This window comes from Xyrauchen texanus, chromosome 4 (assembly GCF_025860055.1).
Source record: "Xyrauchen texanus isolate HMW12.3.18 chromosome 4, RBS_HiC_50CHRs, whole genome shotgun sequence".
Classification (NCBI taxonomy): Eukaryota; Metazoa; Chordata; class Actinopteri; order Cypriniformes; family Catostomidae; genus Xyrauchen; species Xyrauchen texanus.
The window spans coordinates 50,077,475-50,103,259 of NC_068279.1; the positions used below are offsets into that span (position 1 = coordinate 50,077,475).

Here is a 25,785-nt window from a genome sequence, read left to right on the forward strand (position 1 = left end):
GTGGTTTGGGTGGCATTCACACTTTTCTGATATATCTACAGTATATTGTGGAGTGATTATGTTTTTATATTTTAAAGTCATTCAATCATTATTGGTATTGTATTAATATCATAGAACTATTTTTATTTATTTATTCATTCATATGTTGTATGGCCAATGTGGGAAAAAATTCAAATGTCTTTGAACAAGTGCTAGACTGCCAAAAATATATTTCTTGCAATAAATAATGATCATTAATATCTTATTTTGATCATTTCTAAAATTGGCTTGTTGAAGTACACTTGAAATTGGAGTGAGAGATACTAGGGGGAGTGACTGTCATTTTGCTCACAGATGATTGGTCCAGTATCTGGATGAGATCTCTGATCGGGAACATAACCTGCCCCGGAGCAGGTTAGCCGATTAGCATGTTACTATGGCGAGGAATCCCGATGAAAGCCTATCCACTTTACTGGTACAACGAGAGTTTGGTTAAACTAATTTGAAACTTATCTAGCTGCTTAATTCTGCTTTGTGACATAGACCACATTGGATACATGTAATTAATACATGTTCGTTTGCCATTTTAATCTAACATATCAGTTTAATTTGAACCAACTTTGCTTTGCGTGTTTCCCTCTCTGCGTGCCCGCTGCTCGTGTGATAGAGGTTGAGAGAGAGCATGCTCTTATTGAAGTTACCGTGAGGAAAAAAAGCACTTCTTGAAGAAAACATAAAACAAGTAACTCTGAACATACACTTAGACATTCACAGTAAAATAAAGTCAGAAAATGTCAGTTTGTATCTTACCTCTGCTCTAGTGAACTTGTTTACATTCAGCTGATCTGTTCACTGATGAAGCTTGTTAGATATAGCCTACATAACTCACTATGGCTTTCAAGAAACAGGAACATTTCCCAACTGTAAATAAATATATAATTACATGTGTAGAACATTTGCTTTGTAGGTATCTACATGCAGATTTCAGTTATAAAATCAGTGACTGAATGACTAATGTTTACTCACTGGGGGACATTGGAACGTTTGGGCATAGCAATATGGCGGCGCAGTTCACTGTTATGACACCATGAGCGATCCGGTTCTATATAATATACCAGTAAACCCAGTTCTCCCACACTGCTGAAGCAACATGCTTCTGATCGTACCACAGGGGAAGTTTACATGCTGGAGCTGATGCAGAAATGTCTGATAAGAGATGCCGCTTGTTGGCGAGGACTCTCGGAAACAACATACCAACTTCCCATGTGATCATGTTGCATTGACAGCACAATCTGGGATAATGTCAAAGAGCAAATCTGAATGATATTGACTCAAATACCCTAATGAACTGCAAAAACATATTTTTTTTAACAATAACTTTGGTCAGAAGCGCAGGATTATATAATGTACAATCAATTTTGAGTACACAATGTGCATGTTTGTGCTTGTTGAAGAGGCAATGTTGTTGTAACTGTGATCTGTGTGTGTGTGTGCGCAAGTAGACAGAATGATTTACAACAAAGCTTGAGGTACTGTAGGAAAAACACAATCAGTGAAGTTCTCAGCCATATTAAAGCTCTTTGTCTCCCAGGAAAAGGCTTGTGAGACACAAAGGAAGAGCTACAGAGAGTTTGACTTCTAAAATCTCTTTTTCTGAACAAATACAGTAAATACATAACAGTATTTTTAAATTTTCTGAAGAGAATGCGAGTGCTCCTTTGTGCAAAAACTCACGTTGCTATGCGGTTGCTAATTAGGGCTACAACTAACGATTATTTTAATAATCGATTAATCTAACGATTATTGGAATGATTACTCAACAATTAATCAATAGCTCTTTACTGATTATTCAGCTTGTGCCCCGACTTAAAAGGTTGTATTAAACATGCTTCATAACAATAAAGAGGACACAATCATCTTTTCAAAATACCTCTAAATGACATTCACTGAATTAAAGGGAAAAATACTTTTCATTAAGTTTAATTCAGTAAAGAAATTCACTGCAAAAAAATCCTATTGTTATCAAGTTTTTTGTCTTGATTTCCATTTAAAATGGTCTAAAAATCCTTAAAACAAGATACATTGACTTGAGAAGCAACATATAAGATATTTAGACTTGCTTTACAAGAATAGATCTTAAATATAAGTGTATTTTGTATATACACTGCCGTTCATATGTTTGGGGTCACTTGACTGAAATGTTTCTCTTTATCTTAAAAAACTTTTTATTTGAAGGTGTATGCTTAAATGTTTGAAATAAGTTTTGTAGACAAAAATATAATGTACCAACATATTAATTTATTTCATTACAATACTGTGGCAGGGTGGAGGGCAGGGCCGGGTCGTGATTATACACACCCGGTCCCTTATCAGGCTACACACGCATGACGGACATGCCCGTAATTCTCTCTCTGTCATCGCACCACCGTCTGCCATCGGCCTTTATCCCTCTCGGAGGCTTAATTAGCCTGATAAGGGACCGGGTGTGTATAATCACGACCCGGCCCCGCCCTCCACCCTCCGTCCTGCCACAAATACTAAAATGTAATAATAACATTTTGAAATGGATGACTTGGACCAAATAATTAAGAAAAGTAGCTTTGATCAAAAAGTTGATGACTTTACTATTATTCTTAGATGTGAAAAGTTTAAATAATAATGAATAAGTGACTAAACTTTTGACCAGTGTAAGTGTATTCTGTGAGTGCAGTAAAGACAAATACACTTATATTTAAGATCTATTCTGTAAAAGCAAGTCTAAATATCTTATATGCTGCTTATCATGTGAATGCATCTTTTTTCAAAGGATTTGTAGATATTTTAAAATATTTGTATTTTTAATATTATATTCAACGTTCTCAGATACCAATTTTTTCTTTTGCAGTATAGCTGCTAAAGTAAATGTACATTGTTTTAAAGTTTTAGATATTTATATTGTAAAACAAGCCAAAAAAATAAACAAATCAAAAACATATTTTGTTGCCGTGTATAATGGGGTGAAGACTACCCTCTCTCACCTTTCTGTTCACTTCAATCCATCTTTAACTCTATCAATACTGCGTATTGCCAATTTTCTTCACGATAGGAAATGCACAGTGACATACATTATGACTCAGTAAGTCACGAGCCATCACGTTATAATCTAGCTGCATTAAGTGTGCACTCTCGAGGGATGAGGGTCCTGTGACAGAGTGAGCATCAGCCGAGTGCAGTTTCAGTATCTCCCCCTTAGATCGGGACAGTTTGTGCAACTCTTAGAAGAGGCACTGACCGCATAGAGAAATGCCAGTTTGTAGTTATTTACAGGATCTGTTGCCTTTGCTTACTTTTTAAGATTAATTTAAGAATGCAGTTTAAGCTGTCCATTGTGGCCGCTTGCTATGTGCTTCCAAGTATAGAGCATGCATTTAAAAACATTCTTATAAAATTATTTTTAAATATAAGTAAAAAATGCCCTGAGTATACACATGTCCTTTAGATTGGACTTTTCCAGTATTTATATTATGAATTCATAGATTTTTTAAATAAAGATTACTTTTGTATGTAAGATGTTTTGTCCCTTATCTCAAGAATCAGTCCCATGCTTCCCCACAGCATTTCAACATACACATGAATAAAAATGTGTTCAATTCAGAGCTCTATTACAGCACTGTGGATTGAAGGAAATGATGGACAAAAATAGAATGATAAAAATGAAGGATGACTGTTAAAGCGAAGAAGAAAATATTTGTGTCAGCGAAGATGAGCTTTCCTGCTTACTCTCTCTATTCTCTCACACACCTATTCTCTGGTGTGATGACTAGATGTGGTTTTTGCTCTGCTTTTTTAGATAATATGAATGATTCATGCTGCTAATTTAGCAATTCCTCACGGTCTTGGCTGGTAATATGTCTATATCAATATAATGATAGTGCATTCCACACACACACACACACACACACACTCACACACTGGACACAAACAAACTCACAGTTGCATCATGGCTATAAATAGCCTGGCCAGGCAAACAAAAATAGATGCGGAGAAGAAAAAGCATGGCGCAACCGCCTGGATCTAAATGTGCTGACAATCTGTCTCTTTTTATCTCTCAGTTTTTATTGGACGCATTAGTGAGCAGCGGCTCGAATGAAAAGCTGCAGCTCCTGTATGCAGGCAGTGGTTGCACAAAGCTGATCTTCACTTGCCGTTATGGCACACAGAATGTCACTAATTAGAGATGGGGAGTGTGATACTCTAGCCTTCAACACTTTTAGTTATTTAGTTTGATGTAAGTTGAGCAGTGAAGATGATGTTAGTTCTATAAATGAAGGTAAAAAACATTTTATTAAAAGCTGATTAAATGAGCCATACAGTCAAAGTGTTGTAAAATAACCAATATTCAACACTTTGCATTATGAGGGTACAAAATAAGCCCTACATTTCCTGAACTGTTTTATTTAAGGCCTTAACATAACTAATATTAATAAGTAAGTAAAGCCAACAAATCAGTGAAAAGGAAATGAGTTACAGAAGGTGCTTTACCTTCAGTAAATGTTTATGATCTTGCATACTGTATACCCTACCCTGTTTTACTGATAAGCAATTTTAAGGCCATGTTGAAAGTGTGCCCCTGCCTGTTTAAGTAAGAGTTTGTAATACATTTTTTATTTTGAGATTGTGTGGGTTTGTTTTTGTGTGGAGATACAGTATTCATTTTATTTGTTCAGGTCTCTTAAATTTGATTATAAAAACTCTGCAGCAACCCTGATAGTCTACATGTGCTGCACGCTTCACAGTTCATTAATGCTCTGCTTTGTCATCTCATACAACACAAATGATTCTCAATGTCTGTGGAGTTTCCAGTGTATGAACGGTCAGCTTCACTCATTCGTTACATACAGACCAAGATTGCAGCCTTTCACGGTTTAATAATCACACTAGGACCAGGCACGTGCCGTAGACCTTGAGAGTGGGCAAGCATCAAAGATTTTTTAATATGCATTATTAAACATTGTTCCCAAAACACATTATATGGGTGAGTGTAATGTCACGGAAACTTAGCAACTGTTGCCGGGCCGCCATTACTCTGACACGTGTTTGCTATTTTCCAATGAGAGTCTATGGCAGTAATGTGTGTTTGAGTTGTATTAAGCAGGATTTTATCAAAATTATCCAAAAATATTAAAACGCATGTTGTCGGGTCATTTGTAATTACAACACAAGGTACCCAAAGAATATTTGCGTAGTGTTTTTTCTCTCTTTAAAAAAAAAAAACATCTTGTAATAGCCCTTATTCCTAAATGAACATGCATAAAATCAGCAAGAACACCTACATTTGCTCGGAGGTAAATCAAAGCTAAGAACTTAACATTAAGTAAGTAATGTATTGTTTCATGTCTTAGAAAAGTCAATTAGTAATTAAAGATTTCACAGCAAGTCACAAACAAACACACACATCGGACAGCTGCCCGTAAACGTTCTCTCTCTGTCGCACCACAATCCGCAGTCGGCCTTTATCCCTCCACTCTGTCACATTCCTCCTTCATTCTCTCAGGCTGGGGAGCCCCCAGCATGACATACACCCCCCACACACACAGCAACACTTACTTGCTGGTTCTCCGATATGCCGTAGCTTGGTCCTCTGCCACTCCTCCACCCTCACCCTGTCTAACGGACAACAGCCACGCCTCCCCGGCGGATAGAAGGCAGTCCTCCAGACCCTGCCACGTTTTGGGGAACAGAAGGGGTCTCCTCCGCCCCTGGCAGCGGTTCTTAGCTCCAGGCGATCGGCAGTGAGCCCCTCCCCGCTCGCGGTTCGCAGTCTCAGACCCCGCCACGTTTCAGTGGCTAGTAGGGGACTCCTCCACCCCTGGTGGACAGAATGCCCCGCCGCATTCTCCGGGAACAGAAGGGGTCTCCCCCGCCCCTGGCAGAGGTTCTCTCGGTCCAGGCAGTCGGCAGTGAGCCCCTCCCTGCTCGTTTCAGCGGCTGGTAGGGGACATCTCCGCCCCTGGCGGTCGGTTAGGAGCCCCTTCTCCCCTCACGGTCGCCGGGCGTTCCTTTGCTTCCAGGCGGCCGGGCTCCTCCGTCCCCCGGAAGATGGCCACATCTGCTCTTTTGGGGTGGATGGTAGCGGCGAGAACTCTACTACGGCATATCCCTCCTCCTTCCCGGGTTTTCGGCACCAGTGTAACTGTCACAGGGACATTATAACTGGACTCTAGGTTAGGTCTCAATTATCAACCAGCTACTAGAAAACAACAACAATAGTCATATGAATTAAAACTAAATACATTTTTAAATAGAAAACTATTATTTTACTACATAGGTTCCCTTGTTTTGACCAAACAAAGATCATTTATTCAAGCGCAAGAAATAATTTTGAGTTAGTAGTACTCGAAGCCAAAGTTTAAAGAACTTAAATATTTGAGATATGATTCCAAAATGTGACATTTCAAGTAATGTTTAATTAGGATCACTTAAATGTTTTTATTAATGACAACTTTAGGATTTAGAGAGTAATGGTAACTTAATTAAATCTAGTAAGAATAGTATTTACAGTGTGGACGGTAAAGTGTTATAAACTGCATCAATACTCAATGTATTATATCCACACAAATATCGATCTTTCAATCAAACTCTGTTTTCCACGAATCACTGTTTTATTATGTCCATGTAATTTGTTGCAGAAAAATCATCTATAACAGTGAAATCGATGACAACTCCTCCATCTTTCCTGCACTCTTCTCCATTATCTCACAGGAGACGGATGACATTAGTCTTTTCTCATTGGCTGTCTATGCATTTGCATCAAGTTGAACTTTTCTCAACTTTGTCTCGTCGCTTGACATACACACATCCTGTCGCCAACGACTGCTGTCTCTCATGTCACCGGAAGTCGCCATCTCTCATTGACAGATGTCACTTGCAGTGACAAAATCATTCAGTGTGAAAGTGCTCAAGCAGTCTCATCTAGATTGCTTATTACAGTGAATGCCCCAGAACCTAAATAAAGCCACTAAAAAGTGCAAGAGAACTATAGCATTGATGTGAAACCTTGTATGTTTAGCAAGGCCAACAGGGTAGGAAAGCTTCTCTAACCAAATGGCCGAGTTTCGTTCAACAGTGGAACAGCTTAAAGGTTTGGTGAAGGCTTTTACTAATGCAGATCATTTGTTGTAGAGCCTGACAAACCCTACTTTTTTACTATAAATTCTCGTCCCTGCACAGTCAATCTACACTTTAAATTTGGCACCAATTCACTTGCTTTGTATGGACTTACAGAGTTGAAATATTTTTCTAAAAATCTTAATTTGTGTTCTGCAGATGAAAGAAAGTCATGGGTGCACTTTCCATGGCTGTTCTTCTAATACAGACTTTGGTCCTGATGATCTCAGCGTATGCAGAAATCATAATGTTCATTTATAGAGAAATGCTCTAACTCTGATTACATTGATCCCACTTCATCTTCGTCTGTGCATCTTCTTTTATGCTGAGAAGACGTGACAAGAAGCGCAAGTGTAACAGTGGTCAGCTGATAGATAGCTGTGCAATGTGTATACACCTCACTCTCCTGACCTCAAGAGGTGCACTAGCAACTGATGCTGGGGCTATAGCCTTTAGCCACCTTGTTAGCGTACCTGCCTCCCATGCCGGAGATGCTGGTTCAAGTCCCGTATGGGTAGAACAGGAGCGTCACACAAGCACCCTCTAGCGGCGGATGACCATATAGACAGCCTTATCAACATCCGCTTGCATGATTGATTAAAGCATTTGTTCTGAAATTAATTAAATAATTGACAATCAAAAAGCTTAAAGCAATAAGCTTAATCGATCAAATTATTAAGGACAATTAATTGATTATCGATTAATAATTTCCAACATTAGTTGGCAAAAACGTATTATCGTATTAAAGTTATTCATATTAATCTTGTTAAAGTCTCTATAAACAAAGTGCCTCTTGCTGTTGTTTTGATTAAGTTTTACAACTTGAACAGAAATGTTCAAGGAACAAAGAAGTCACTTCCTTAACCTCGTGCGACCCTGCATCCTTCTGCGCTGACATTGTGTTTTGTCTTTGCTATATGCTATGCATAGTTACATTTTATTTAAACTGACTGATCTCAGTTCAGGACATTCAGGATTGTCAGTAAAGGGTTAAAATTTTGAGTCATTTGACAAAGCAATATTTAGCCGATCGCAACAGAGTTTGTCTATGGAAGAAATGACAAAAAAAACTACGTCTGGTAAAAAAATCTAATTATGTTTTTACATTGAAACCTGTTTGATTCAAAACATTAGTGTCTCAATAATTATTATAATACTAATAATAATTCCTTACATTTATATAGCACATTTCTAGGCACTCAAAGCACTTTACATAGTATTGGGGGAATCTCTTCAACAACCACCAGTGTGCAGCATCCACCTGGATGAGGCGACAGGAGCCATAGTGCGCCAGAACGCCCACCACACACTAGCTAATGGTGGAGAGGAGAGTAGAGTGATGTAGCCAATTCAGGAATGGAGATTGTTAGGAGGCCATGGGGTGGAATGGGGTGAATTTTGGCCGCACCAAAACCGGTTTTACCCCTACTCTTTTCGAATTGTGCCCTGGGATTTTTAATGACCACAGAGAGTCAGGACCTCGGTTTAACGTCTCATCCGAAAGACTCTTGTTTCATCCGATATAACATTTCTTATTTTCAATTTCAGCGATTTATTGTGAAACGGCACACTCTTCAACACAATGGTCATGATAGTGGACAATAGCACAAGGTTTTTTTTATTAGAAATCCTATATTTACTGTGCATTTTTACTTTGAGAAAAAAAAAATTTGCTTTCAGAGGCTTTATATGGAGTTAAGATGAAAATTAGGTGTATTTTGAACTGTTCTGAGACCAGTACAGACAGACAGCACACTGGAGGTTAAGTCATTCACTAAATAGGGAGCATGGGACCATCCTTTAGCTTTCCCATGCAGTCACTCCTTACATCCAACCAAAAGTTCAGTTTCAGGCTGCAGATGATGTTTGGACCACTCAGCTTGTTTGGCTGGCATGGTACAATAGTAATCAGTACATAATTTATAATGCTAAATGTTATTTTAACATGGTTGGCAGTGATTGGACAATGCTGGCCATTACATTTCTGACTGATAAAATGCTTCAGCACTGGATATCACTTGTTTGTTTACAGTGAAAAGAGAGACCATTGAGATTTTGTTGTCAAAGTAGAAAAAAAGACATTGTAACATAAAAGTCAAATTTATAGATAGAATAGCTTTTTTATTCTTTTTTATTTTTTATTTTTTTACAGTAGTTACGCATAGGTCTCAGGAGGTTAAACCGATAAATAGTCCTTAAATTGTCTATATAAAGAACCCTTCTTTTCCATTGATATACACGGGCCAGTTATTGCATTTATGACCTTTACTACATATAGGACCATGTAACGCCCTCATCGGTCTGTCCTCTGCGTGACACTATACGCACCAATTCCACGGACTATTGAACCCATTTACTAATCAGCACTCCACACCTGTTCCCCATTCAATAATCAACACACACACACACACACACACACACACACACACACACACACACACACACACACACACTCCTTGCAATCTCTAGCTGGTCTGATCTGGAGATATCCCAGACTCTAACCTACTAGTGTCCTCTATTGGCGTTATTTCTGTTTGTTTTACATATTTGTTTTGGCTTTAGCCTTTGTTATCAGTTACTTTTTTGGGTTCTTTGGTTTTTGTTTCACTTTTTTGGAATAAAGTCCCATCAATTGGGTTCACCTTACCCTCTGTGTCATTGTCTTCATGATAGACTATTACATTTGTAATGTAGTTGTAAAAATTTAGTTATTTCATTTTGGGTCTTTATTACAATTAGGACCAATTATTACATTTGTGACCATTTTTCAGTTGAAAAATGTAAGTCTAATTATTTGGGAAAAGTAATAGCACACCCCTTCCCAACAAGCCACACATTTTTTGGTATCATTCATGTTTGTACTGTAGCTCAAACAGTTTACAAATCACTAACCTCAAGTATGAGCAATGCAGCCTGAAAATGATGCTTGCCTAAGCAAAAACCAAATACTGAGGATGCAGTGTTCTAGTGTTAAATGCATAAAAATAAGCATATAAATTCAAAGAACTAAATATACATACTTTCTTTCTCAGAAACCTTGGGAAGTCAGGTCTACGCGTTTCTTGCTTGGGTCTTGGTGAGTAACCAATGACCTCATCGTTTCATCACTGTCTTGTACTCATGAGGATAATTTTGCTGCTTAAAGTCTAACATTCCTTATGAAATATAAAAATGGTGATAACTGAAATAATTAATGACAGATAGTAAATAAATGTGGCTAGATACATGTGAAATTACTTGGGACTTTTCCCCCTTTTTGTTTACAGGTACCTGGGTGACATTTGGCTCTCAGATCTCTGATGAGGTGATTCACATTGTTTGTGATAAAATGTACAACATTACATCACACTTTTCACTCAAATCTCTTTGTACAGTGTTATTTATATACTTAAAACTTTCAATGGACTAATCATTGTTATGCATTCGTTTGTGTGTGTATGTTTGTATTTAGATGGCCGAGAGCTTGATGACGATAGCCTATGAGAATGGAGTGAATCTGTTCGACACAGCAGAAGTGTACGCATCAGGCAGGTACGATTGGCTTCAAATAACTTAACTCTCTTTCTCATGGACTTTTATATTTTACTGCATCACAGGCGTAGATTTGGGTCGGGATGGATGGAACATATATCTACAAATGTCTACCACTTGATGGCTAATATAAAATCTGGGACCTTTAAAAACAGAACCATTACGATGTACTGTATTGTATAGTTAACATGGACCATTGGAACATTGATCAAATCAATGAATCGCTTTTTTTCACTAGCTCTGAAATAATTACTTTTGTAAAATTAATTGCTTCTTATTAGCGAGTGCATTTTAAAATGCAGGTTATCTACACTTCAGGAAGCATCTCTTTCCATTTATGCTTGCGATGTCCTGAACTCAGCAGGATTCTGACTGCCATATGTCTCTGGTGACCTACATTACAGCATCAGGGATTTAGGCATTTACGTTTTCTCATCAGCAAATTTTATGAATGGGCTGACATGATAACGTTAGCTTTGAGGCCATTTATATAATAGTGTACACCTAAAAGTTGACAAAATACAGTGTAACAGATTCGAGGAATGAGGAAGTGGGAAACGGCGAATCCAACTCAAAGGCAAATTTATTTATACACAAGCACGTTCGCTTTACTTCATAATGGTGAAGCTTCAGACATAAACTCAAACGTTGACTGCACTAACACACACACACACACACACATCCAGGCTCGACTCTCTCCATCTCTCTGATGTCTGGCCCCTTTTATTTCCCCCGTCTCTCACTGTGAACAAAAAAACAGCAATTACCAGCAATTCATCTCAGGTGAAAACCCTTACCGCTTCCACTCCTTTTATTGTCTTGGGTCTCGCACAGTTCGCAATCACTGTGGTTTTATCAATATGGAGCCACACCTGACCATGACCTAAGTGCAATCCAAGATACTGTACCTCCACCCGCCCAATTGCGCAATTATTCAGGTTTGCTGTAAGCCCCCCTCGTCGCAGCATTCATGTGCCGCTGCCATTAATTACTATAAATAATGATATCATAGGCATACGCAGCATGCAGTCTGAAGACCCTGTCCATAAGATGCTGAAATGTAGCCTGGGCCCCAAACAAACTGAACGGAAGGGTCACAAATTGGTGTAAACCAAACGGTGTGGAGAAGGCCATTTCTTCATGGGACATCTGCGTTTATGGGATCTGCCAATATTTGTTAAATCCAATGTTGAATAAAAGTGAGCCGTGCTCAACCGATTGAGCAGTTCAATGTGGCATAGAATAAGCATCAAAATTCGACACTGCGTTAAATTTCCTGTAATCCACACAGAACCAGACCAAGCCATCACTCTTAGGTACCAGGCTGGCCCAATCACTGTGGGATTCTTCTATTACCCCCATATCATATACAGCTGGGAATTACGTTCTTGCGCCTGTTGCAAATTCTCCTGTGATAGACTCCCCAATATGTGGAGTTTGGCTCTCAGGATCTTCCTCCCAATTTTCTTTCATGACGTTGAACTGGCCACTGGGCTTACACCCACATAACAATTAAAATGGGAAAAACTCTGAGCATCTTTGTGCACCATCTTCCAAATCATATTCTTTAAGGTCTTATTAAATTGTTCGACCAAGACATCCGTTTGTGGATGGTACATGCTTGTCCGAATCAATATAATACCTAATAATTCGTACAGCTTGTGTAGTGTACGTGACATAAATCCTTGCCCTGATCAGTGAGGATTTCTTTCGGAATCCCCACTGGGAGATCATTTTGAAGCCTTTACGTGCTGAGATGTTGTGCAGCGGCACTGCTTCCGGATATCATGTTGCGTAATCCAGCAGGACTAATGCAAAGCGATGCCCGTGTGCTGTCTATTCTAATGGCCCGATGAGGTCCATGCCAATTTGTTCGAAAGGAGCCTCGATCAACGGAAGTGGGCAATGGCACTTTTGGCGCAGTCGGTGGATTTACCAGCTGACATTCGGGATACCAGGATGCCGCAACCCACTGGCAAACATCCCTGTGAATGCCAGGCCAATAGAAACAAGCCATGAGACGGCTTAGTGTTTTCCCCTGTCCCTAGTGACATGCCATCGGATTATGATGAGCTGCCTGGAATAACATTTCCCGACGGCTCTTTGGTATCAACAACTGGGTTGTATGTTCATTTGTCCGAGTGTCCTGTAACACTCTATATAACCAATCTTTTATAATTTAAAAATATGGATATGTGAGTGCGATGCCCAGCTGGAGACATTGACCATCAATCACTTTCACTTGGTCAAATTAATATAATGTGTCATTTAATTTATTATAGGTTCACAATAAGAACATACAGACTTATTAATTTTAAAAGCCTAAAAATCTATATATTTATCTAAAATGTAAAAGCTTTTAGATTAATTTTTAATTAATAATAAATAATAATTTAATGAAGTGCAAGTAATGTCACTTTTTGTGAGCCTACAATATAATTTCAACCAGTATACAGTATGTGTTCATGTACGAGGACTCGTCACACAATAAATTTGTCTTTAAAGTGTGAGAATCACCTTACAAACACTTCTGCAGGTAGATTTTTTTTTCTCAGCATCACACACTGCGTACAGATACAGTATGTAAATGAATGTTAAGAAACTCAATAATACTTTTCTAATGTTCTTTTGGTTAGCCGTGTAGCACATATTGCCATTGTGATGAACACCAGTAAAAACTGACCCACCTTCTTGAGCCTGAAAAATTTGCTCAAACTAACCTGGGTAGCCATGGAAATCGGCATCATGTACAGGCCTCATGTGCTCACACCAAACACAATGACAAGCCAGAAGAGCACATGTGAATGAATACAATATGAATACCTGCTGGCCTCGGCCACCTCCCGGCAGTCAGTCACAGTCTTAGGAGCCTCTTGCCAGTCAGTAACTTGCTCGTCCGTCTCCTGGCAGTGAGCAGCTGGCAGATCTGAAGGTTTGACTGGATGGGGGTGAGACAATGAACTGTTTAATCTTTGGAGGCTGCCCACAGTCAGGGGTAATCCAATCCACCCTGTGGGGCAGGTGACTCACAAAAATCTCAAATGATAAAACCCCCAGACTTCCCATCTCCCAGGAGCAGAAGGGGTCCGAGGCAGATGTTGTATAGGTCCTTCAGTGCTGCATTGTTGTACTCCAGCCACTCCACCTTTTTCAGCAACTCACCATCAAAAACCCTCACGTCTGCCTCCCTTTGATGGAGGGAACGAAGCCAGGCGAGCTGGGCTGAACACTCTCTGATGGAACCCTGGGAGGTGGGAGATGGGAAAAGGAAAGTTCTATTCTCTGCTGAATCCAAAAATGTCCAGTTTGTTCTGTCAGGTTTTGGAGAGAGAGGGGAGGTCTCAATTGCAGAGTAGCAGTAATGGGCTTTATTTATATAAAAACAAACAAAGACTACACCATAGGTAAAAGTCACAGTCCAGGACAGGTGATGAGAAGACTGGCTGGGCTGGAGGAGCAAGACAGAACATAGACCGACTGGAACCGGCACCTAACAGGGTAAACGACCACAATGAAATTGCACAGGACAGAGATCACAGGGATATTAAATAGGGAAGGAAATTAGGAGGTTAATGAGGGAAGGCAGGTGAGGCAAATTTACTAAGAACAAGGTAACAAGGAGGCGGGGCCTAGTCGTGAGACAGGAGAGCACATGACTGACAAAGTCTGACAGATGCCATGTGCTCACACCAAACACCATAGGTGTGTTCAAGTTCAACTGCGCCTTGCCTCACTGATTGGTGTGATTTGCCGGTTGCAGTTGGAGGAACTGCAAAGGCTGCACCAGCCGACTGCTCTCAAATCACTATCACGGTACTTTGATGGCATACACAACGGTGGCACTGGTTCAAGTCTGACAAAATTTCTAACCAGCATGCACTGCTTCAAGTCCAGCACCAATCGGTCTGCGCAGGGCTGCATGAAGTCGAACATACATAATGACAAGACAGAAGAGCACATAGCAAATGAATACAATCATAAGCCATGTTCTCAAACATATAACACTGCATACAAGACTGACAGAAGTGCACATGGCAAAAGAACCGAAGCCATGTGCTCACAAAGATGAAACATAGAGCATGTGTGTCTGGATCCCGACACCAGAACCGAGACTGAACTAGACCGATATATCAGGATCCAGACACCAAGCTTTGGACATGAAAACAGGACTGAAGAGCACATGGCAAGGGAATCAAACCCGAACATGCACTCACACATAGACATGAACAAAGGGGCAAATTAACTAAAAACAAGTGGGCGGGACCTAGACGTGAGACAGGAGAGCACATGACTGACAAAGTCTGACAGAAGCCATGTGCTCACTCTAAACACAATAGGTGTGTTCGAGTTCGACTGCGCCTTGCCTCACTGATCAGTGAGATTTGCCAGTTGCAATTGGAGGAGTTGAAAAGCGAGCCATCAAGCCAGACACTTTGCTCTTCCGGGTCGCATGCTCAGTGTTCCGGAGACCAATGAGTCAGGACCCAGACACCAAGCTTTGAACATGAAAACGCAAACTAGACAGAAGAGCACACGGCAAGGGAGTCAAACCAGACGTGCACGAGACATGAACAAAGACAGATAGCCCATATTCTGTATTTATGTTGAGCACATGGCTCAGTGTTTATTTCCTGGCCATGTGCTCAACATAAATACAGAATATGGGTGTCAGGATTCTGTCACCACACAATAGACAGGATTCTGACAATTACAAATTTAGGAAGTGGTTTATACTTAAAACAAGTGAAAACAAAAATCTGCCACTGTTCAAAAAGAATGCTATTTTGCGTATCTTGTTTTAATGATGATTAGATATTTGACAAAGATTGATTCATATTTCTATAAAATTTTTGTAGTGCAATTGTAAGAAACTGATTTTGTGTCCTTCTTTCCTTCAGGGCTGAAATCACACTAGGGAACATCATTAAGAAGAAAGGCTGGAGGTGACCTGCTTTAATTCTAATGTCTCTCACTTTGTATCAGTATCGTGGGAAATAAATTTGAATATATTTTCTGAAGGAATACCAGTGCTCAAATTTACTCATCTTAAAAGTTCATATTGTGAGATGTGGTGGGATCAGAACCCCCACAATTAAAAAATGTCAAAAGACATCCAGTAAATGAATAGCACAAAGTATACAATGGAAAAAAATCAGTCAGGAAAAGGAATGTCTAGTTTGTCTAATTGTATGACTCTTGGTCATAGGGGGCATTAAAAAAACTTTTGGCCTGAAATCACATTAAAAACATCAGTTATTGATAATGATCAGTTAATGGGGTCATGGCCCCCAGCACCTCCGCAATTTAAGCACTGCTCTTCTTCAAAGGTCAGATCAAGGGAAATGTTCTTAAATGTTCTTGGCAACATATTTCCTGAGTTTTGATGTTCAATCTTTCAATCAATCTAGGAGCAAAATTATAAAACAAGAATAGGCTTGTCTACTGTATAAAAACAGTCTTCCTCAAAAATGTTTTTCAGGCGGTCCAGTTACGTAGTAACAACTAAGATCTACTGGGGAGGACAGTGAGTATCTTTTCAGTTCTACCATATCATATTTTCAGACTGACACAAATGACAAAGATCCTCTCTGACATTTCTATTCATAATCTACAGAGCAGAAACAGAGAGAGGTCTGTCCAGAAAACACATTATAGAAGGTAAAGTGCTCTTCGCGGTGGTAATGGCGGTAATAATTACAATATGATGATAGTAATGGTGATGTATCTACAGGTCTCAGAGGTTCCCTGTCTAGACTACAGCTGGAATATGTGGATATCGTCTTTGCCAATCGCAGTGATGTGAACAGCCCTATGGAAGGTCTTTACTTTTTTTAAAACATTTTCATGCCAGTTACAAATGCATAAGTTATGGCACAGCAACAGCACTGTGGTGTGTTTGTGGCTTGCAGAGGTGGTACGTGCAATGACATTCGTTATAAATCAGGGAATGGCCATGTACTGGGGCACATCCCGATGGAGCGCCATGGAGATCATGGTATGTTCTAGTTGTCTCTTTCACTATTTACCCTTTCTCTCAGATACATAAAGTTTATTTATTCATTTCCATCATACATTTACCATTTTAAATAACTGTACAAAATATTAGTTGTTATCATCTGCAGTTCTGTTAGTACAGTGACCATCAAAGGTTTTTGGACATTGAAGCCTCCTATTGCAAATCATGCATTCACATTTCAATTTTGACCAGGTGGATTTTATGCTTTTAAATAATTCGTAACCCAATGGTTTTCATCTAAAACTATATTGTAAGTCATTAATAACTGCTTAACTGTTCATGCATATATAAAGATTTAATTTGTTTGGCATATTAACTGACAAAAAAAGTTATTAATTAATTTGCCTTATAATACAATTTAGAAAGTGTTTGACATTACAATATACATGAACTACATCAAAACCAGTGTGATACATGTGAAAATATATTTTTTATCAATAATTCTGTGAAATGATATTTAAATATAGCACAATACATCATTTATATTAACATCGAATATGAGACTTGCTAGTAATTTGAATACATTTTCTATTACCTATAACTGCTCAATACAAGTTGGTGGTTAAAATTTAAGAAACCAACAATTTCTTTCAGCTGAACATATTTCATACTTTTTCAATATGTTTTTAAGCAAATCTATTCTATTTATTCTCATGAACTGCTGAATGTTATTGTGTGAGTGCGCTGCAAGCTGGTTCTGTTTTAGATGGCTACAGAGTAAAATGTGGACAATTTCCTTTTTCAAGCCCTATTTAGACTAACTTTTGCTCTCGCCACACCCCCTTTAGACAGTAGATCCTTTAATTTAGTTCAAACATTATGTTTGTTACATCTGGAATGTCTGTTTTGTACAGGAAAAGTGTGTGTAACTGTATGTGTGTGTGTGCATGTTTGTAAACAAGATGCATTCCCAGTGAAAGACAAAAAAGTGTATGAGAGAGTATAGGAAAGACACTAAATGTAAGTGAAGTGTTTATACGAAAAAGTCTAATTCATAGATGTATTGTGTATATTGAAAGTCTTGACAAAGTCACAAAGTTTGGTTCCATACTAAAAAAATATGTGGTATTTAAAAATTATTATCTACCTCTCCAGGGTCAGAAATGACCTGAACGCAATAGGTTTAAAAAAAGTTTGAATGTCGTTGCATTACATTCAAAATTTCAAATCAAATGGCATTTATTTTATGGCATTTAAAATTGCACAACCTCATATTTCAACCAAAACAAGTTTGTTAGGTTTGATATGATAATGTGCCGAACGACAACTGTAGTTATTTTGCTAGGACACCTGTGTGAACCTGAAGGGATCTCACTACATACATACTCTAAAATCACCTTTAGACCAGTTGGTTAAAAGTAATTGGAAAAGTGGTGAAGTTAGAGAAGAAAAGCTCTAGTGCTGTTTGAATGCAGATGTCACTTGGTTTGATATTTTGTCGTCTAATGCTATTACATCCATATACTTTAGAAAGGCTTATACGAAAGGACAATTTAATCATTTACTGTCTATGTGTTTGTGTGTGTAGGAAGCGTACTCTGTAGCAAGGCAGTTTAACTTGATCCCACCGGTTTGTGAGCAGGCCGAGTATCACTATTTCCAGAGGGATAAAGTGGAGGTGCAGCTGCCCGAGCTCTACCACAAGATTGGTCAGTCAACAAAATGTACTTATAATTGAAAATAATGTTTAGGCAATATTAAAAGAGATTTTACACACTCATTGGCCCTGTTCCAAACTCTAGTGAGCTGCATCGCTGTGCACTGTCTACATAGGCAGCAACCTTTTAAAGGCTCGTTCACACAAACGTGTGAAGAAAAAGCGAGATGAATCATCTATGAATGACCCTTTCACACCAAATGTCAAAACAAATATTCATTGTCAGCAAATTCACGCCGGTACAAAAGGTGGCTCACCACAAACAAATCTACCACCTCTGTCTAATCTCAGCATTAAAAATAAGAATCTGTTCTGAGAGTCTTAACTGAAAATATTGAAATACAATTGTACAGTTGCAAAGTAGCCACAGATTTAACCTGACCCCTCTTTCCAAAAGTCCGCCCTCCAAAGATAATAAGTAAAAACCACCATTGCCTGTTCAATAAACTATCAATTTTAATTAACCTGACAGTCTCAGAAACGAAAAATGAAAAAAAAATTGGGATGCTAAGAGAAAAAGAACACTGAAGGAGCAAATTGAGGTAGGTCATTTTAAATATTTGCAGAATAGACATGAAAGAAGAAAAGAAAATCGATTGGGATAAATTATACATCTTACAAGGCAAAACTTTTCATGTTTACTGAATGTATACGTGTGTTTGCAAATAACTATGTTGAAAAAAGAGTTTTCAATGCATTAACATCTTCAAGAATGCTAATATGTGTATAGCAACTGCTCAGCGCACATGACCCAAAGCTTATATCTTATTGATCCGTGCGGTTCCATTGCCCACTGAAAAATAAAAATGGACAACTCTGAGGTGAAAAAAAACAACACTAATGTTTTGTCGATGTTGAATGTTCCCTTTCTGTGTGAATCCTATTTCTTTTTTGTTCGCACCGAACACACGCATTAAATATTCAGGCTTGATGTGAAACTTAAACCAAATTGTAACCTCATAAGTGACTGAATTAAATCACTCTAGAAAGGAGGAAACTCCATGCCCCACACAAATATCACTCCTCATGTGAAGGGCACGAGATGCAACTCAAAAATGTTGTGTAACATTAGCATGTTGCTAAGCTAATGAAGCAAATAATCTACTACACGAGTACAAAAATACAGAGCACACACAAATATTGGGTGAAATAGTCAATTTTGAATTACAAGCAGGGCTGGACAGGGAACAGAAATCGGCCCGGGATTTTACATTGTCGCTGTCCTCTTCGCAGGGCTGTTTTGTGGTTCATTTTAGCTTATCACGGCCAACACACGGCCCGCTCTGTTCTGCTGATGGCCAGTGCGCCCCTGATCGGCCTCAAAGTGTGGAAAAATGCCCAGTGTGCCAGATTACCAGTTACTATTTTTAGATCAATCTACTGATACTTTTCACTATTGAATCAGTGTTATTATCATTAACAGACAATGAAGCATTACTGTATTTAGGATTTTTGTTACGATTTGTGATGCCGTGATGAACATGTGGTACTACATGTGATACTAAGCTGTCATACATTGAACTTTAATTTACTGTATATGGGAAACAGCACACATAAATAAATCCCTAAAAGCATAATCGACAACATTTTCAAATGAATTCCTTGTTGTAGCAAAGGTGCTTAACAGTGCAATATTATTTGTTTAGTTTTAAAGCTGTTGCAAATTAGAACAGACAATTAAATCAAACTGCAAATCTTGTGAGTGTCACATGTTGTCTGTTTCAGGTGTTGGAGCGATGACGTGGTCTCCTCTCGCATGCGGGCTGATCACAGGCAAATACAGTGATGGGGTTCCGGACTGCTCACGAGCAGCTATAAAAGTGAGTCGGGAAGAGAGTGTAAATAGCCATAGATGTTCTCTCCATCTGTAGGTTTGTGGATAACGTGAATGTGTTTATCAGGGTTATCAGTGGCTGAAGGAGCGAGTGTACAGTGAAGAGGGCCGCAGACAGCTCGCTAAAATCAAAGAGCTCCACCTGGTGGCAGACAGGCTGGGCTGCACCGCTTCTCAACTTGCCATTGGTGAGTGTCTTAAGGTTAGACAGTAAGGCATACTTTATTGTAATTTTATATTATGTAATTTTTGTAAGTTTGTTTTATTAAACAGTCTTTTGGGACTAGGAAGGAAGTTCTGAATGCAAGAGTTAAAGAAATAGTTTTCCCAAAAATGGAAATACTGTCATCATTTACTTAGCCATGTTGTTTCAAACCAGTATATCTTTTTGTTTTCTTCTGTGGAGCATGAAACAGAAGAAAGAAAGTCAGACTGGTTTGAAACAAAAGGGTGAGTAAACGATGCCTGTATATTCATATTGTTGTGAACTATCCCTTTAAAATTTACATGGTAAACTCTTTTATCCAAGGAAACTACATTTTTCAGGAAATTACCTCTTTAAATAATATTTATATTCTTTATGAATATAAACAGTTGTCTAATATGAATGGAATGTACATTTTCTCACTCAGCATGGTGTTTACGTAGTGAAGGAGTCAGTTCTGTACTTCTTGGTGTCTCCAATACAGACCAGCTTCTAGAGAACCTTGGAGCCCTTCGGGTAACACACACACACACACACAAACACACATTCTTTCATACTACTCTATTTTTTACGATTGACTAGTTGTCCAGATAAGTATTCAACTGGTCTGCGGATCAGTGTTTCCCTCATGAACAGTATGAGAAGCACACAATGGCGTGCAGCATCAGCAGTCTTTGCTCTTTCTGGCAAGTCCAATTCTGTTTTAAAGACCCCATGAAAAGAAAATTGGAGTTCTGTGTCTTTTAATCCATATATGTTATCTTGGAAGCCTTTGAAGATGCATTGAATATGCTAGTGTATATTCCAAAATTGAAAAAAATAAATGATCTAGCTGATAATTTAATTATCTTATGTATGCATTTCAAATTATATGGACAAAAGAAACCAGGCTCACTGTGGGGGCCAGTTCCCTTCTGGCTAACATCATGAATATAATGCCAATATTAGTTATTTAAGTGCAGTGTAAGTCATGGTTTAAAATTAGAAAACTAAGTAAGTGTTAAGGGCCAGTGTTTATACAAAGAAGTCCATCTGCAGTTAATCCTGGATTCACATATATACAATGTCATTTGTTAGTTGGCTGATGAAGTGTTTTCTTGGCAAATAATTTAATGTCTATGTATTCCATTTTAAGAGTGTAGTCCATCATTAGACCGAGGTGATGCAGGCAGAGATCAGTGAGGTGAATCGCAGTTGAACTGGCAGGTCATTTCGGTGAGGTCTATCCAAGTAAGTCCAAGGTTCAGGCAGTGGCATATAAAGTATCTCATATATTACGGTTGGAGTTGGCATCAGTTCATCCTCTGAAGTCCATCGTAATAGACTGAAGTGATGACTGGCTGGCACCGGCTGCATTTAGTCATCACCATGCAGGAACAGAGCTGGATCCGGACGGCTCTGGTAACCTCAGGATATGAATCCCGATTGAGAGGGGAATTAATAGATTAATATTAGTATAGATGCCATTCAATTTATTGCAGAGTTATAGATTATGATAAATGTTTCTGATTCCGATAGGCCTTACTAAATCAGCCTAATTGTGAGTTGAAGGATAAATTAGGTTTATGCCTGGATAAATAGATGAGTCTTTAGTCTGGACTTAAATTGTTTATTTATAAAGTTTATTTATTGAATTTGCAGGATATCCTCCCAATAATGCATTACAATAATCTAGACTTGAGATCATGAATGCATGAATTATTTTTTTGGCATCAGCAACAGAGAGCATGTGTTGTGAATTAGCAATATTTCAGAGTTGGAAGAATGCTGTTCTACAAACATTGGAAATGTGATATTCATAGGACAGATCGGTATCAAATATAACACCTACGTTCTTCGCTGTAGGAGACAATGTAACAGTACATTCATCAGAGAGTGTGGTGTTGGTTTAGCTGGTGGACCAACAATGCCATGGTGCACCAGCACAGTTTTACTGGTGAAACTGGTTGACCGTGAAAGATTTTCTTGTTAAGCTAGATAAGAAGCATTCCATACTATGGGCCAGCATCCAAAACATAACATATACGGTTGATCAGCAATTCTGTTTTTTTCAACAGGGTAGAATAAGTGCAACTGAAGTCTCTAGTCTAGATCAGTGGTTACAAACCTGAGGTCCGCTTCCCGCATAGGGGGACAATTTAAAAATGTTATTAAATCTCACATGTTTACAATGCTTGCCAATCTGATGCATCACAAAATGAATCATTGTCTCAGAATCTCGCAATCTTGTTCTTTAGCTCTAGTCTAACTTAACGTGATATGGGTAAAATGTAACAACATAAAAATAACATAAAATTATGTTTTAAAAATTAAATGTCACTCTACAAAACAAATTCTCTTTGCAGAACTTCATGAGGATGAAGCGCACCAAACCCTACTGCTAGCTGGCTGTCATGTGGCCAAGTGTTAGAAAAAACTGCCTGGATTTTACAAGATTTAACACTAATTTCTTATGATAAAATACTGCTTTCAGAATTTTACTGTAAAATCAATGCAGAACATGCCATTTTCTGTCATCAACAACTTAACTGTAACAAGTAAATAACAATATCACGCTGCACTGTGGGATAATTGTGTTTTGTCTGAAGTCGCCATTAAAGTGGTTAGTGTTCCCATTGGATGGGAACTTATTTGCTTTTGCATTATTTTTGCATTAAAGGTACCTTTTTCTCACAGTCTTTGATGAGAGCGCTCTCTCTTGCACACACACACATAGCGAAGACACGTAATGATGGTTAAAATGAAAGTTATTAGATTTCATGCAGCCAAAATAGTTTTCATTCTTGTTTTTGTTATTTTTTATCTGTCAAAATGACAACATTATGGAATTATCCATCCATTAAAAATTCAGTAAATAGCATATTGTTAAAGTAGTTCACCCAAAAATGAAAATTCTCTCATCATTTACTCACCCTTATTCCATCCCAGATGTGTATGACTTTCTTTCATCTGCTGAACACAAATGAAGATTTTTAGAAGAATTTCTCAGCACTTTTTGTCCATAGAATACAAGTCCAAATGTAGAATACATTTTTGAAGATCCAAAAATCACACAAGTCAGCATAAAAGTAATCCATCAGACTCCAGTGGTTAAATCAATATCTTCAGAACAAAATAATAGGTGTGGGTGTGAAACAGATCACATTCTTCTTTTGTGTTTTTGGTGATTCACATTCTTCAGGCATACTGCCCCCTACTGGGCAGGGAGAAGAATTTCCAGAAAAACAAATTACTTAAATATTGATCTGTTTCTCACCAACACATATCATATCACTTCTGAAAATATGGATTTAACTTTTATGATGCCATTATGTGCTTTTTGGAGCGTAAAAATTATTTTACTTTCACTGTACTGACCAAAAGAGCTTAAATATTCTTCTAAAATCATAATTTGTGTTCTGCAGAAGAAAGAAAGTCATACACATCTGGAATGGCATTAGGGTGAGTAAATGATGAGAACATTTTCCTTTTTGGGTGAACTATCCCTTTAATGCAACCTCTGGTTTAAATCAAGAGCTTGATAATAAAACCAAATGCGTCTTCCATGGAGTGGAGACATGTGTTGAATAGTGGAAGAACTATTCAGCTACTTACTAGTCAGTGCTACCCTTAGTACCCACATAAAATCACACACTGTCAAATAACATTGTTTTCTGTTGATTTTCAACAGATTCTGTCTCAAATGACACCTCAGACTGTGAGTGAGATAGATGCTCTGCTGGGAAACAAGCCTCACTGCAAGAAAGAGTCACGTGCATAAGAGATGACCAGAACTTGTGCTGTCAGAAAACAAAGAAACGAGGGGGGAAAGACAGAATATTGACATTGGCCACCACTTCTCGGCACTCCCTTATATTACATCACCTGCATGCCTTCTGCAACATGCTTCCATACTGCACTGTTCTCTGTAACCCTACTCAAATATCTCAACATATCATCAACCAAAACTCTCAAACAGCTGTCAGCAACATCGAAGAAATGTGGCAAACATGAACTAAGAACATGCTGTCTTTACATTTCCTTATTCAGAGAGACTGAAGCTTTTGTCTTCCATGAGGAAGTCTTGCAGGAAGTAAAACTTTAGAAGGATGTGAATGAAACTGGCTATGTTCGGAGTAGAATACAAGAAAACTGCAAAGTATACACTGTATAGTGTAAAACAGTAAAACAGTTGGCATAAACATTTCATGCAGTAGTATGCTACATTGTTGTCATATGACCTCAAGATGTATCTCAGTGGCATCCAGTTAACATCTGTGTAAAAAAACAAAACAACATTTGGCTGTCAAATCATAAAAGTCATAAAAGATATGTTTAAAATCAAGACTGTAATTATGGTTTATTTATCACTCTGCAAATGGAAGATCTAATCAAGCACATTGCATATATTTTTATAGCCTTATATTAAGAGAAATTGTATGAGTAGTATGTTATAATACTACTCCGAACATAGCCAAAGTCAAACATCTTCATAATTCCTTTTGCCTCTTTATTTTTTTAACCAGGTTTTCTGTGTGTGTGTGTGTGTGTGTGTGTGTGTGTGTATTCAGTGAGGTATGGATCAGTGTGTGCATGCAGTGACACTTTGAATCAAACTCTCCATTGCTGGTGTTGCACCTGAGTGACTTGAAAAATGGATGGCACATATCATCGGGTGGACTGAATGACAACCACTTGTCATAGCCAAATGTTTAGGAGAGCTGCTCGTCCTGTTTACCTGGATGTCCCGTCTACAATCTGTCACGTTTTATTCTCACAGTTACTTGAGCGTGTGACAGGAACAACATGCAGCGAATGCAAACGGCTGGTTGGACACATCACAAGTCTTCCTCCGTTTCTCTCCTTTCCATCTGTTCTTGTGTTTACAATGGTGCACCTGTCCCTTTAAGAATCCTTGCAGTTAGGGGAGGGGTTTGCAAGAGTGTGTATGGTGCCTTGCAAACATATTCAGATCCAAAGCCAGTTCACTGAATTAAAAAAAAGCCCTACAAAATCTGACTTATTGTTCCCTGAAATATTTTATAAAATTATTTGAATGTGGCCTTGATATACAGTTTCCCCAAAAAGTATTTAGACACTTGAGCGTCAAAATAGCACAGCAAGTGGCATTTATTTGAAAGGAAGTATAGCACAAGCACACTTTCCATGCAAAACACATTTCACAGAAAGACATTTGTTTGGTTTGAAATGATACTTGACGTACTTGAGCCTTGTGTTTCTCCTCTTTGAGACTAAACTCACAGTGAAATTGGAAATACTTTTTAAAAAATATTTTTTTTTTACATTTGAAAGACTGCTCCCAGTGGCCAAATCTGTAAGTGTTGTTGGGCGTATGGGCACGTGTGATATCTTCACCAATTTTCCAGGTGTAATCTCCACGGAGGGATGCCAAAATAAGTTCTGAAGTGAGCTTTACA

General features: G+C 38.4%; 1 protein-coding gene across 1 annotated transcript in view; it reads left to right on the forward strand.

The window, feature by feature from the left end:
* The window catches only part of LOC127640327 (voltage-gated potassium channel subunit beta-3-like), a 65,504-nt gene extending 41,356 nt beyond the window's left edge, over nucleotides 1-24,148 (forward strand). The window contains exons 2-14 of the mRNA XM_052122803.1: nucleotides 10,158-10,201; nucleotides 10,392-10,429; nucleotides 10,577-10,656; nucleotides 15,555-15,599; nucleotides 16,136-16,180; nucleotides 16,271-16,314; nucleotides 16,388-16,474; nucleotides 16,566-16,651; nucleotides 18,201-18,321; nucleotides 20,055-20,149; nucleotides 20,231-20,351; nucleotides 20,796-20,884; nucleotides 24,039-24,148. Of these exons, the coding sequence (XP_051978763.1) occupies nucleotides 10,158-10,201; nucleotides 10,392-10,429; nucleotides 10,577-10,656; nucleotides 15,555-15,599; nucleotides 16,136-16,180; nucleotides 16,271-16,314; nucleotides 16,388-16,474; nucleotides 16,566-16,651; nucleotides 18,201-18,321; nucleotides 20,055-20,149; nucleotides 20,231-20,351; nucleotides 20,796-20,884; nucleotides 24,039-24,128 (985 nt within the window). The 3' untranslated portion in view covers nucleotides 24,129-24,148. The remainder of the gene's footprint in view (nucleotides 1-10,157; nucleotides 10,202-10,391; nucleotides 10,430-10,576; nucleotides 10,657-15,554; nucleotides 15,600-16,135; nucleotides 16,181-16,270; nucleotides 16,315-16,387; nucleotides 16,475-16,565; nucleotides 16,652-18,200; nucleotides 18,322-20,054; nucleotides 20,150-20,230; nucleotides 20,352-20,795; nucleotides 20,885-24,038) is intronic.
* The last annotated feature ends 1,637 nt before the right edge of the window (nucleotides 24,149-25,785 follow it).